The sequence below is a fragment of the Bos indicus genome, chromosome 3, assembly GCF_029378745.1.
Source record: "Bos indicus isolate NIAB-ARS_2022 breed Sahiwal x Tharparkar chromosome 3, NIAB-ARS_B.indTharparkar_mat_pri_1.0, whole genome shotgun sequence".
In the NCBI taxonomy this organism is placed as follows: Eukaryota; Metazoa; Chordata; class Mammalia; order Artiodactyla; family Bovidae; genus Bos; species Bos indicus.
The window spans coordinates 92,651,397-92,666,126 of NC_091762.1; the positions used below are offsets into that span (position 1 = coordinate 92,651,397).

Sequence of the window (14,730 nt, forward strand, 5' to 3'; positions counted from 1 at the left end):
TGCTTTCTTGACTATGCCAAAGCCTTTGACTGTGTGGATCACAATAAACTGTGGAAAATTCTGAAAGAGACAGGAATACCAGAACACCTGACCTGCCTCTTGAGAAATTTGTATGCAGGTCAGGAAGCAACAGTTAGAAGTGGACATGTAACAACAGACTGGTTCCAAATAGGAAAAGGAGTACGTCAAGGCTGTATATTGTCACCCTGTTTATTTAACTTATACGCAGAGTACATCATGAGAAATGCTGGGCTGGATGAAGCACAAGCTGGAATCAAGATTGCCGGGAGAAATATCAATAACCTCAGATATGCAGATGACACCACCTTTATGGCAGAAAGTGAAGAGGAACTAAAAAGCCTCTTGATGAAAGTGAAAGAGGAGAGTGAAAAAGTTGGCTTAAAGCTCAACATTCAGAAAACGAAGATCATGGCATCTGGTCCCATCACTTCATGGGAAATAGATGGGGAAACAGTGGAAACAGTGTCAGACTTTATTTTTGGGGGATCCAAATTCCCTGCAGATGGTGACTGCAGGAAGGAAAGTTATGACCAACCTAGATAGCATATTGAAAAGCAGAGATATTACTTTGCCAACAAAAGTCCGTCTAGTCAAAGCTATGGTTTTTCCAGTGGTCATGTATGGATGTGAGAGTTGGACTGTGAAGAAGGCTGAGCGCCGAAGAATTTATGCTTTTGAACTGTGGTGTTGGAGAAGACTCTTGAGAGTCCCTTGGACTGCAAGGAGATCCAACCAGTCCATCCTAAAGGAGATCAGTCCTGGGTGTTCATTGGAAGGAATGATGCTAAAGCTGAAACTCCAGTACTTTGGCCACCTCATGCATTGGAAAAGACTCTGATGCTGGGAGGGATTGGGGGCAGGAGAAGGGGACGACAAAGGATGAGATGGCTGGATGGCATCATCGACTCGCTAGACATGAATTTGAGTGAACTCCGGGAGCTGGTGATGGACCCGGAGGCCTGGCGTGCTGTGATTCATGGGGTCGCAAAGAGTCGGACACGACTGAGCGACTGAACTGAACTAAACTAAACTGAATATTTGTACAGTATTTTAGTACATCGTCACATCATCTGATGCCCTGTTTATTTTTATCCTTATTTTATAGGCTCAGGGAGAGTCAAGATATTCCTCTGAGCAAGTGGTAGAGCTGGAACTAGAAAACAGGAAACCAAAGGTTTCTCTAGGGAAAGACAGTTCTTCATTTGAGTAAAATTAGTATCTTTGTGGAGAGGGCCACGGCATCCTTTGATTTCACTGTCAGACAGCAGATAAAAGTAAGATCGAAAGAAACGAAGGCAAATCATTTTGCCAGTTCTTTGTAATCGTGGAACTCTAATCAGTCAACACTATGACTAGCGGCTTTATAAATGACTACGATTCCCAGGATGCCACAAGGTACAGCAGGCAAGACTTCGACTCCCAGCATGCTGTACTCTGGAACTTCCAGTCCCAGAATGCAACGCTCCTCCTTGCTCCCAGAGGTCCATGAAGACTACAATTCCCGGCATGCAGCGCCGCCCCCAGTTTCTGGCGCCCCGCTGGACCCTGCTTCGGAGAGACCTTTTGGACTCCAGAGGGCGGGCCCTGGAGTCCCAGCCCTCTCTGGGGGACGTGTCTGCGCTGCAGTTCTGGTCCGTTGGGCCTGTCCAGACGAAGCCTCGAAGGGATGGGTTGGGGCCTGGGCTGGGCTTCTCCCAGGCAGCGTTTGAGGCAGCCCTAATGGGGCCCTCCGGGGGCCTTCCTCCCTTTGAACTGCGGTGGCGGGCGGGCTCGCTGTATCCTGCAGCCCTCAGAGTAGGGGCCGCCATCACCATGGCCCCGGCTGCGAGTCGGCCCTGTCCCGGAGGGTCGCGGGACATCCTGTGGCGCGTGAGTGCTGCGCGCACCGTGGCAGGCGCTCGTTAGCTCGGGGGTCTGGCTGGTTTGGGGGGGTCGGTCGCGCGTGCGCGCTGGGAGGGGGAGGGGCTGGCTCTAGTAGCGTGGGGAGCGCGTGGGGAGGTGGGGAGACCCGAGTGAGTGGTTTCGGGGTTGTGCGGGGCATCCTCCGTGGAAGCTAGTTATATATAGTAGGGAGGGGCGTGCTAAGGAGAGTTGGTTACAAGGTGTATGTCTGTGCGGGACGTCCTGAGTGTAACCTTGTTACTGTGTGAGAGAGGGGTCCTCAATGGAAGCTGGTCATGGTGGGAAGGATGACCTGCATGGGAATTGGGGCGGGGAATGGGACAGAGTTGTATGTCAGGGAGGGGTACCTACTAAGTGCAAACATCTTTAATTTGTTGACTACTTGGGATAAGAACCGGGAAAGAATATCCGGAATCGGAAAGACAACAGCTGGACTTGGGGTCTGGGTAAAAGCAGGACGGGTATTTTGTCAAATTAGAGGAATGTGGACACTGTGGGCCGGAGGTGAGGAGGTACTTCCTTCTGGAAGTTTAGTCAACAGTTCTGCATCCCTTCTGTGGCGGGCAAAGAGTAACAGGAGTAAGATCCCTTTTAGAACAGTGCTTATACCCTGGCAGCACTGCCATCTACTTTGTTCAGTTCAGTTCAGTCGCTCAGTCGCGTCCGACTCTTCGGGACCCCATGGACTGCAGCATGCCAGGCCTCCCTGTCCATCACCAACTCCCGGAGTTTACTCAAACTCATGTCCATTGCGTCGGTGATGCCATCCAACCATTTCATCCTCTGTCGTCCCCTTCTCCTGCCTTTAGTCTTTCCCAGCATCAGGGTCTTTTCCAATGAGTGTGTTCTTCGCATCAGGTGGTCAAAGTACTGGAGTTTCAGCTTCAGCATCAGTCCTTCCAATGAATACTCAGGAGTTATTTCCTTTAGGATGGACTGGTTGGATCTCCTTGCAGTCCAAGGGACTCTCAAGAGTCTTCTCCAACACCACAGTTCAAAAGCATCAATTCTTTGGCACTCAGCTTTCTTTATAGTCCAACTCTCACATCCATACATGACTACTGGAAAAACCATGGCTTTGACTAGATGGACCTTTGTTGACAAAGTAATGTCTCTGCTTTTTAATATGCTGTTTAGGTTGGTCATAGCTTTTCTTCCAAGGAGTAAGCGTCTTTTAATTTCATGACTGCAGTCACCATCTGCAGTGATTTTGGAGTCCCCCCAAAAAATAAAGTCAGCTACTGTTTGCACTGTTTCCCCATCTATTTGCCATAAAGTGACGGGACCAGATGCTATGATTTTAGTTTTCTGAATGTTGAGTTTTAAGCCAGCTTTTTCACTCTTCTCTTTCACTGTCATCAAGAGGCTTTTTAGTTCTTCACTTTCTGCCATAAGGGTGGTGTCATCTGCATATCTGAGGTTATTGATACTTTTCCTGGCAATCTTGATTCCAGCTTGTGCTTGCTTCATCCAGCCCAGTATTTCTCATGATGTACTCTGCATATAAGTTAAATAAACAGGGTGACAGTATACAGCCTTGACGTACTCCTTTCCCAATTTGGAACCAGTCTGTTGTTCCACGTCCAGTTCTAACTGTTGCTTCTTGACCTGTATTCAGATTTCTCAAGAGGCAGGTCAAGTGGTCTGGTATTCACATCTCTTGAAGAATTTTCTTTGTATCCCAAGTTATTAATACTAAATCTTGCCTGTTCTTTATAACCTTTATCAGCTGTTGATGTCCTGTAGATTGTGCATCAGAATGATGGCTGCAGTTTTTCTTTTTTAAGCTTTCTTATTGCCACCGCCTTCCTTCAGACACTGACTGAAATCTTTGGCTTGGGCTGCTGGGATGTGCTGCCTCCTGTTTGTCTGCTGTCTGCCTCTTGTCCCCTCTCATCCATCTTCAATGTAGCCACCTTACAGACACAAGGGTGTTTTACCTTCCAGAGAGAAATCTGATTGTCACTTTTGCGCTTGAAATCCCTCAAGATCTTTTCTTGTATTCATGTATTCAGCAGTAAATCTTGTGTCTCTTTTGAGGTGTGTGTGTATGTGTTAAGTTGCTTCAGTCGTGTCTGACTCTTTGCCATCCTATGGACTGTAGCCCACCAGACTCCTCTGTTCATGAGATTCTCCAGGCAAGAATACTGGAGTGGATTGCCATGTCCTTCTATAGAGGATCTTCGCCACCCAGGGGTGGAACCTGTGTCTCTTATGTTTTCTGCATTGGCAGGCGGGAAGCCCATGTCTTATGAGGTAGGCACTGATAATTCAGACATGAATACAATGAAGTAGGTGCTCAGTTAGGAACCCATATCTAATAATTGTAAACACAGTCGCGGAATATACATGATTCCTGTAATATGTATCAGATCAGATCAGTCGCTCAGTCATGTCCGACTCTTTGCGACCCCATGAATCGCAGCACGCCAGGCCTCCCTGTCCATCACCAACTCCTGGAGTTCACTGAGACTCACGTCCATTGAGTCATGATGCCATCCAGCCATCTCATCCTCTGTCGTCCCCTTCTCCTCTAGCCCCCAATCCCTCCCAGCATCAGAGTCTTTTCCAATGAGTCAACTCTTCGCATGAGGTGGCCAAAGTACTGGAGTTTCAGCTTTAGCATCATTCCTTCCAAAGAAATCCTAGGGCTGATCTCCTTCAGAATGGACTGGTTGGATCTCCTTGCAGTCCAAGGGACTCTCAAGAGTCTTCTCCAACACCACAGTTCAAAAGCATCAATTCTTTGGCGCTCAGCCTTCTTCACAGTCCAACTCTCACATCCATACATGACCACAAGAAAAACCATAGCCTTGACTAGACGAACCTTTGTTGGCAAAGTAATGTCTCTGCTTTTGAATGTGCTATCTCGGTTGGTCATAACTTTCCTTCCAAGGAGTAAGCATCTTTTAATTTCATGGCTGCAGTCAGCATCTGTAGTGATTTTGGAGCCCCGAAAAATAAAGTCTGACACTGTTTCCACTGTTTCCCCATCTATTTCCCATGAAAAGTGATGGGACCAGATGCCATGATCTTCGTTTTCTGAATGTTGAGCTTTAAGCCAACTTTTTCACTCTCCACTTTCACTTTCATCAAGAGGCTTTTTAGTTCCTCTTCACTTTCTGCCATAAGGGTGGTGTCATCTGCATATCTGAGGTTATTGATATTTCTCCCGGCAATCTTGATTCCAGCTTGTGTTTCTTCCAGTCCAGCGTTTCTCATGATGTACTCTGCATATAAGTTAAATAAACAGGGTGACAGTATACAGCCTTGACGTACTCCTTTTCCTATTTGGAACCAGTCTGTTGTTCCATGTCCAGTTCTAACTGTTGCTTCCTGACCTGCATATAAATTTCTCAAGTGGCAGATCAGGTGGTCTGGTATTCCTGTCTCTTTCAGAATTTTCCACAGTTTATTGTGATCCACACAGTCAAAGGCTTTGGCATAGTCAATAAAGCAGAAATAGATGTTTTTCTGGAACTCTCTTGCTTTTTCCATGATCCAGTGTATGTTGGCAATTTGATCTCTGGTTCCTCTGCCTTTTCTAAAACCAGCTTGAACATCAAGAAGTTCACAGTTCACGTATTGCTGAAGCCTGGCTTGGAGAATTTTAGTAGTAATATGTATACACTTTCAGATATTGACATGTTTATCAAACCTAGGGAGACAACTATAAGTTGCTGTGAAATATAGTTGTAAACTAAATGAAACCTACTTCACTCCCCAAAGTGTGATATTTAATGTGACCTCTGACTCTGGACTAAAACAGCAAGCGTTCACTGATAGGAGAAGATTCTGTAGTGGTATGTAATATTGTTAATAGTAGCGGACCATTGGAGTTTATAGACAGCTGCATGGCCTGTAATCTGGGTGTAAATATTAGTGATTAACATCCTGTATGAAAAGATAAGATTTGCATAACCGAAATAACTGGAATAGTTTAACTGACTTCATGATTGAGGGATTTTGTTTATTTAATTGCAGGTGTTGGGCTGGAGGATAGTTACAAGCATTGTCTGGTCAGTGCTGCTGCTGCCCATCTGTACCACAGTATTTGTAATCTTCAGCAGCATTGATTTATTTCATCCTATACAGTGGCTGTCTGGTAAGTGATATTCAGTTTGGGGATAACAAATTTACAGGACCCACTTTTCAACATAAAAATTGCATTACGGTTTAAATTTATTTTAGTCTCTGTATTGAGAGTGGCAAAAAAAAAAAAAATTCACTCTGAGGTTCTTAAGCTTTTCCCTGCCTAACATAGGCATTTTCACTATATAATAAGATCACAAAACCCGTCAGAGACTGTTTACAGAAGCAGAAAGATCACTAGAGACCACATTAATAAAAACTTAATTTTGTTTGTCTTTTCTCTGTGACAGCTTTATTGAGGAAGTGAACCTGTGACCTTTCTTTTTAAGGAAGTGAACTAATACTTTTACATATTTAAAAATTATAGATAGAAAATATCACATATCTTTTAAAAATTTTTTTCTAATTAAGAATACTTAATTTCTTTATTGTGGCTGATAAGAAAGATGAAAAAAGAGAAAAGGAGGAGACTAAGGAACACAGAGTTAAACTGATTAATAAGAAGGAAAAAATTGTAGCAGGCTAATGTTTCTCAAAATTCTTGGTGACAGTAAAATTAATAAATTCATCAAAGTGTAACTACTTTATGTTAATAATAGCTACCAATTATTGCCACCTACTATGTGCTAGGCACCATGCTAAGTACCTTAAATATATTCTTTTTTTTTTTTTTTGTCCACTCCTCATGGCATATGTGGGTCTTACTTCCCCAACAAGGGATCGAACTTGCACCCCTTGCAGTGGAGAAGTGGAGTCTTAACCCCTGGCCCACCACGGAAATCCCAGGATGTTACTTCTTATCCTTCCTATTAATACAACCTTGTATGATAAGAATGAGGTAGTATTCCTACTTCAATGAGGGACCTGAGACTCAGGTTATAAGTCTGTGCAGAGACACAGCTAGTGAGTAACTGAACTAGGATTTGAATATTGGTCTCTGACTTCAAAGCCTATGTTTTTTCCACTCTGCCACACTAGAATTTAAAAAGAGAAATGTTCCCAAAGTAGATTTTGAAGCCTTTTAAGGTCTTGCCTAAGGCTAAAAAGCACAACTACTCTTGAAATTCTTCCTTTCCCCCCTCCACTCCAAATTGGTAACAATAGATTTCTTTTGCTTTGAAAAGTGGGAAGTATGTTGTTAATTTAATTTTTCAGAAGAAATGCCCATTTTCCAAGAGTTAAAATCTTACTTTATGGCTTTTGGAGAGAGATTGCTGCTAAAGAATTGAAGTCATTTTAAGTTTTTTATTGAGAGATATCAATCTTTTTGGGTGAATCTCACAGTCAGATTAAGTTAAGCCATAAGCTAGTACCAGGGTGGCAGGTATTTCTGTAACCACCTTGCCTGTGTCTGCGTGACTCATGCTTGTCTAGTTGCAGCTTTAGAATATTCAATATTGTAATCTAGAGCCATGACCAGTTGTTACGGATTGGTACTTCAGACAAAAACTTTTTGCCATTTCGTGGCCCATGGGTTCTTTAATTCTAGTGTCCCTTTTTCTCCAGATTGGATTTGATTTATGCCATTTTTCTCATCAAATATTACTTGTCTGCTTCAACTTTTTCTGCCTAAAGTCTTTACAGAAAAATTTAGTCCTTCCTTCCTTATTTCCAGCCACATGAATTAGTTCTTTCTCTCTTTTAGCTCAGTGTAATGCTTGAGAAATTTACTTGTGGATACTTAATAGTTTTTCAGTAATTTTGATCAATGAATTAAAATTTTAAAAATAATTGGTCGCATTTAGTCTATTTAACAAACATATGTCCATATTTTTATTTCTCTTGTTCATGTTTTTAGGCATATTATATACATATGTTAAACTGTCACATTTTTTAGATGGAATATTGATTGTTGAAACACTCTAAAATGTGAATGTATTAGTATTTCACAGGGATGTCATGAATTTTTATTTTTAATTTTGTTCATTTGGATGATTTACAGATTATTCTATTTCTGGAAATGTTACTTTTTTTAGCTATAGGGACTAATTGCATTTAAGAAGAGATCTGAAAAATATTTACATTTTAGAAAGAAACTTTGTTGATATAGTACTAAATGTGGTACTTCTCTGTTTCACATGAAATATGTTTGCATATGGTATTATTTGTCTGATGTTATCATCTGGGTCATCTAAAAGAAATTCTGGTATATATTAAAGATAAGTTTTTAAATTAGAATTAGAGTTGTGGTTCAAGCCCCCCTTTTTATTGCAGTATACTAAATGTGACAGTATGCCTGAATGAACTCACTAATTCATCTCTCTTTTGTTTTAGCTTCTTTCTATGATCTGTATAATTCCTACATTATCTTTTACCTTCTGCTGCTGTCAGTGGTAATTGTAATAATAAGTATTTTCAATGTGGAGTTCTATACAGGTGAGTTTTCAAATGTTAGCCATCTTTAAAATACCTGAATTTATTTTACTAAGAGCAGACATAATGAGTTTTGTATGTGGATGTGTACATCAGAGGCTGTATTTTGTGTCAAAGTTTTTAAATGTATACAGAATTATATGCTTTTGAGTGTCTTATGGTAAAATTTATTTGATACTTTCTCTGATTTTAAAAAATAATTAGCACTCTTAGGACAAATTGTATGATTCCACTTCCATATATGAGGTAACCAGAGTAGTCTTGAATTCATGGAGATATGAAGTAGAATGATGGTTGCCAGGGACTTGAGGGAGGAGGGAGTGGGCAATTGTTAAGTGGATACAGAGTTAATAGGCTCAGGGGAGGATGGAGAAGTTTGGAGATGGATGGTGGTGATGGTTGCACAGCAATGTGAGTGTACTTAAAACTATACACTTAAAAATGGTAATTTTTTAAATATGTGTTTTATGACATTAAAAAAATTCAGACATTTTAATAGTTCACAGCTAGTGATTAAAGTTGTGATTTAGCAGATATATGATAAAAATAACTCCTTTATAGAGTAGGAGATCAAGACCAGATGATTTCTGAGGTCCTTTTCAAATATTAAAGTTTATAATTCTGTGATTTTGGAACAACAGAATTTAAAATATCATATGTTTTGCCTTGGGAGAATCACCTGCTAGATTTTAGAGTGTTTTACTTTTTCTCAATTTCTCTCCTTGCTCTTCCTGCCTTTTCAGATTCCTTAAGTCTGTCCTTGAGGTAAAATGAGAAGCTTTTTCATATACTTCTTTTTTCCACTATAACTTCATTCCTCTTTTTAGTTCTTTAGTACTTCCTGGCTAGATATGATATATAATTTCACATTGTTCTCTGGGTTTTATAATATACCCTTTTCCTTTGCTTTTCTAATCCCTCACTACTTGCTGATGGATCTCTTTTTCTATTCAAGCCATCTGTAGAACCCCTTGACTCATAGCTAGCTTTTTTGGTGCGGGGAGAGGGGTGGCGGGCCTGTGCTACATGGCTTGCATGATCTTAGTTCTCCAACTAGGAACTGAATCTGTGCTCTCTGCAGTGGAAGCGTGAAGTCTTAACCACTGGACCACCTGGGAAGCCTTCATCTAGTCTTTCTTCAAGCCTGACTAGTCACTTTGGCTTATTCCTTCAACATTCGTTATGCAATGGATTGTGTAGGGATAAGAGATGTTTGGTCCCAGTTTTCCCCAAGAGGTCACAATTAATGTTGAGACTGGATAATAGGAGACACTGGATATCCAGTGTATCCAGGTAATACACTTGATAGTAGGAGAGTATATAGGAGCACCATTTACCCAGCACGGTGAACTTCCTGAGGAGATGACGTTTAAACCAAGCCTTGAAGGGTGAGTATATTAAGTAGACAAGGAAGAAAAATGATTTTCTAAGGGGGAAATATAGCATATAAAAAGGTTTAGTGACATCAGAAGGTTTGGTATAAGTTCAGATCAGATCAGTCGCTCAGTCGTGTCCGACTCTTTGCAACCCCATGAATCGCAGCACGCCAGGCCTCCCTGTTCATCACCAACTCCCGGAGTTCACTCAGACTCACGTCCATCGAGTCAGTGATGCCATCCAACCATCCCATCCTCTGTCGTCCCCTTCTCCTCCTGCCCCCAATCCTTCCCAGCATCAGAGTCTTTTCCAGTGAGTCAACTCTTCGCATGAGGTGGCCAAAGTACTGGAGTTTCAGCTTTAGCATCATTCCTTCCAAAGAAATCCTAGGGCTGATCTCCTTCAGAATGGACTGGTTGGATCTCCTTGCAATCCAAGGGACTCTCAAGAGTCTTCTCCAACACCACAGTTCAAAAGCATCAATTCTTCGGCACTCAGCCTTCTTCACAGTCCAACTCTCACATCCATACATGACCACAGGAAAAACCATAGCCTTGACTAGACGAACCTTTGTTGGCAAAGTAATGTCTCTGCTTTTGAATGTGCTATCTAGGTTGGTCATAACTTTGCTTCCAAGGAGTAAGCGTCTTTTAATTTCATGGCTGCAGTCACCATCTGCAGTGGTTTTGGAGCCCCGAAAAATAAAGTCTGACACTGTTTCCACTGTTTCCCCATCTATTTCCCATGAAGTGATGGGACCAGATGCCATGATCTTCGTTTTCTGAATGTTGAGCTTTAAGCCAACTTTTTCACTCTCCACTTTCACTTTCATCAAGAGGCTTTTGAGTTCCTCTTCACTTTTTGCCATAAGGGTGGTGTCATCTACATATCTGAAGTTATTGATATTTCTCCCGGCAGTCTTGATTCCAGTTTGTGTTTCTTCCAGTCCAGCGTTTCTCATGATGTACTCTGCATATAAGTTAAATAAACAGGGTGACAATATACAGCCTTGACGAACTCCTTTTCCTATTTGGAACCAGTCTGTTGTTCCATGTCCAGTTCTACCTGTTGCTTCCTGACCTGCATACAAATTTCTCAAGAGGCAGGTCAGGTGGTCTGGTATTCCCATCTCTTTCAGAATTTTCCACAGTTTATTGTGATCCACACAGTCAAAGGCTTTGGCATAGTCACTAAAGCAGAAATAGATGTTTTTTTGGAACTCTCTTGCTTTTTCCATGATCCAGCAGATGTTGGCAATTTGATCTCTGGTTCCTCTGCCTTTTCTAAAACCAGCTTGAACATCAGGAAGTTCACGGTTCACATATTGCTGAAGCCTGGCTTGGAGAATTTTGAGCATTACTTTACTAGCGTGTGAGATGAGTGCAATTGTGCGGTAGTTTGAGCATTCTTTGACATTGCCTTTCTTTGGGATAGGAATGAAAACGGACCTTTTCCAGTCCTGTGGCCACTGCTGAGTTTTCCAAATTTGCTGGCATATTGAGTGCAGCACTTTCACAGCATCATCTTTCAGGATTTGGAATATAAGTTAATTACAGTCAATAGGCGTTGTGGGCATTTCTGGTAGGGAGGGAAAGGTGATAGCATCCTCTTCTCCGAATTGTAAAGCACCTAAGCCCTCTCCCATTGTGCTTAGTTTTCCACTATATTTGGTGTGTATTAAATACCGTCAGAATTAAAAGAAGACTGTGTACAAAGATAGGTCACGGAACCCTGTGCCAGCTGTTCTCAAAGGCCAGCATGCCTCACCTCCTACCCACTCTTGCCTACCTGAGTTCACCTTGCAAGCATTTATTTTAGTGTTCAGCGTTTTCATTATTTACCTAGTTTGTGGTTTATTTTTCCAGATGAACTATATATTGTCAATTCAGAATGCTGAAATAAGGACAACTTGCTGGAAGACAGGCAGTATCTTAAAATTATTGTTTATTCCTTTATAGGAGTAAGGGGAGTGCCAGGGTAGGCACTATTTGAGGGGTCCGGAAATCTTAATTAAAAAGAATGAAAAATGTTAATCATACTATCCTTAGGCTTCATCTCTAGATTCTTTGGTTTTTCTTTTTCTGTGTGTATCTGTATTTAGTCTTTTTTCAGGTTATTTTAACTTAGAAGGTTTCTGTACTGTGTTTTATACTGACTCAGTTTCTTCCTGCCCTTTGAAGTGTTTATGCAAGGAGGGGAGGAAAGAGTTTAGGTCCCTGCTTTATATGCCGTGGATGTTAAAGCCACAGTCTCGTGTTTTCCTTTCAGTTGTTCCTTCCATTCCCTGCTCAAGACTGGCACTGATAGGAAAGATCCTTCATCCGCAGCAGCTCATGCACTCCTTTATGCACGCTGCAATGGGAATGTTGATGGCTTGGTGTGCTACAGTGATGACCAAGGGCCAGTACAGCTTCCTTGTGGTTCCCTGCACTGGTACCGAGAGGTAATACTCCATATATTTTTTATAAGGGTCCTTGTTTAGTTATTAATCCAAAGGTGACCTGTATACATTAATAGTTTATGGACATTCTTTACTTTCCAGACTTCTGTTAAAAAGTGCTTTCTCACATACATACATCAAATGATTTTGATGTTTTATGTTTGTTGAATTCAGCAGTTTTTTTTTAAGCCATTCTGTGCAAGGTGCTATGCCAGACGCTGTTGGGTTTATTAGAATGATTTACATATATGTGGACTACAAGCTCCTTCAGAGCTGAGAACAGTAGGTGATGGAAGACATGGGTGCAAATGCATATATGAGGAGAGGAATAGAAGTGTGTGAGAAATAGGATGTAACAGGAAGAAAGTGAAATGTGCAGATATAACTTGTGGGAGTTCAGAAAGCAGGGAGGGATTCATACATGGCTTCTGGGAGGAGGTGGCATTTAGGTTGGGGTTTGAAGGAAGGATAATATGGGAAGAATGAAAACAAATGTTAAATAATTAACAACTACCTTCTTCAGTAGAGCACTTTTATAATTTTGAAACACAGTTCTTGAACAGATGACATTGATATAAATACCAAGTTGATATTCTGATTTTAAAAATAAAAAAAGATTTCTGGAGTAGTCTTTAAGTCCTCAATTAGCCATTGCTTTTATACAGTGTTCATGACTACTGAATACTTGATTTCCTTTTGTTCCCCAGTGACTATTATATAGGGCAGGCTTTTTTCCTAATGTGGTAAATGTTCTTTAGTGAAAGGGTTCCCATGAAGGATTCCCTCCTTATAAGAGACAACACAGAGAGAAGCCCAAAGTTATGGCATCTCTATCAGGTATATAGCCTTCATTTACAGTCCTTCCTAGCCCAGATACGGTTTACCAGTAACTCAAAAGCACCATTGGTTACTGTCAGGAGACATTCTTACCCTTACCAGATTTCCAAATGAGCAGAGCTAGAGTTGTGTTTTTTGTTTTGTTCTTAAAATGGGAAGATTTATTAAGGTTTTTCTGCAAAAGTAACAGCCAAGCCCATGCTTCTTAAGAGAAGTGATTAGCAGGAAATTTATGTCATGCCTTGGGTCCAGAACCACAGGATGCTTCTTAGTTTTAAGTAAAGATCAAATTCTCATGCATCAGGGGAAAGGGTTTTGTTAATCTTTTGCCCACACTTAACCTGAAACACACCCTTATGTTAGAATTCGGGGCATTTCTTAAGTAATTAAGTCAAAGCTTTGCCTTCAGTAAATATTGAGCCTAAATGGTGATGTGTCCCTGGCTATTGAACTAATAACCTAACTTTTCCCTTTCAGCTTAGATAGCCCTGCTGTACCAACCTGCTTAAATGAGTATCACCTTTTCTTCCTACTGGCTGGAGCATTTATGGGCTATAGCTATAGCCTCCTATATTTTATTAACAATATGAACTACCTTCCATTTCCCATCATACAGGTAAGCTGTCATTTGAGCATTTCCTTATGTCAAAATTTGGCTGGGTTAAAATTGCCCTGGTGATTCTTTATATAACTGGCCTCATCTGCTTAATTCATTTTTGATCAGTGAAACTTAGGACTGAGATGCTCAAAATGCCATTTGGAGAGGAGATCTTTGTCTTCATGAGACTTGAGTGTCTGGGAGCTGCAGTTACCCTTCCTGCTGCATCTCTCAGAATACCGCTTTGCTCCACTCTTTCCCTCCTTGCTAGGTAGTGGCAGCTGCTGTGACCAAGCAGGGCTGGGGGAGGGTGAAGATGACACTCAGGCAAAGTACCTCTGTGCAGCTGCCAGCTTGTTTTTGAACCTAAGAATCTCATTAGCTTGAGGATGTACAAGTAAGTATAGAACATGTTAGTTACATTCTGAATAAATAAAAGTTTGATTGGTTTGAGTGGGGTAGTTTAGACTGTCTTTCACTTAGGTTTTTACTAATTTGGTAGAAGCTGTCCCCTTCTCTGGCAGGAGAGAGAAAGGTAGGTTGGGGTTTCTCCAGTGCCATCCAGGCTCTCTGCAGCCTGCTGCCACTGTTCTTGACTGTGCTGTTATTCGCTTCATTCCTGCTCTATGGCATACTGAATCCTGGGCTTTGGAGTAAAACTGTTAGAACCAGTTCCTTCGCGCTAGGACCCAGTCTGGGAGGGAGAGTGTAGGGGAGGGATGTATAGATGAATGATGTGCCACGAGAGTGTAAATATTAGAGTGTGATGGATTAGGGTTCTCCTGGTTTAACTGAAGTTTTCACATGCCTGTTGCATTCTTGAGAACAATCTGATGAAAATACACCTACTGCAAAGAGATAGTGCTCATAGGCAAGACTGGCGCTTACCTCTCTGCTGTCTGTGAGCCTATGACAGAGAGTCCTGTTACAAGTTCTTCCCATCCTGTGAAGGTGAGTTAAAAGCAGCTTGAGTGCCATCTTTGCTACCTCAGAATTTCACAAGGAGAAAGATCCCAAAATCCTGCATAGAAATATCCATGGTGAATCATCTTTGATTGAAACATCATTAAGAATATAGAAAATGAAGAAA

The 14,730-nt window shown here is 41.5% G+C and overlaps 1 protein-coding gene across 2 annotated transcripts in view; it reads left to right on the forward strand.

Annotated features, from left to right (window-relative positions):
- The first annotated feature begins 1,430 nt into the window (after positions 1–1,430).
- NDC1 (NDC1 transmembrane nucleoporin) overlaps positions 1,431–14,730 on the forward strand; it is a 60,012-nt gene continuing 46,712 nt past the window's right edge. The window contains exons 1-5 of one of the 2 annotated variants that reach the window (XM_070786515.1): positions 1,431–1,652; positions 5,908–6,028; positions 8,290–8,391; positions 12,034–12,208; positions 13,520–13,658. In XM_070786515.1, coding sequence (XP_070642616.1) covers positions 1,446–1,652; positions 5,908–6,028; positions 8,290–8,391; positions 12,034–12,208; positions 13,520–13,658 — 744 coding nt within the window. In that variant the 5' untranslated portion in view covers positions 1,431–1,445. The other variant, XM_019957434.2, reaches the window with a different exon arrangement.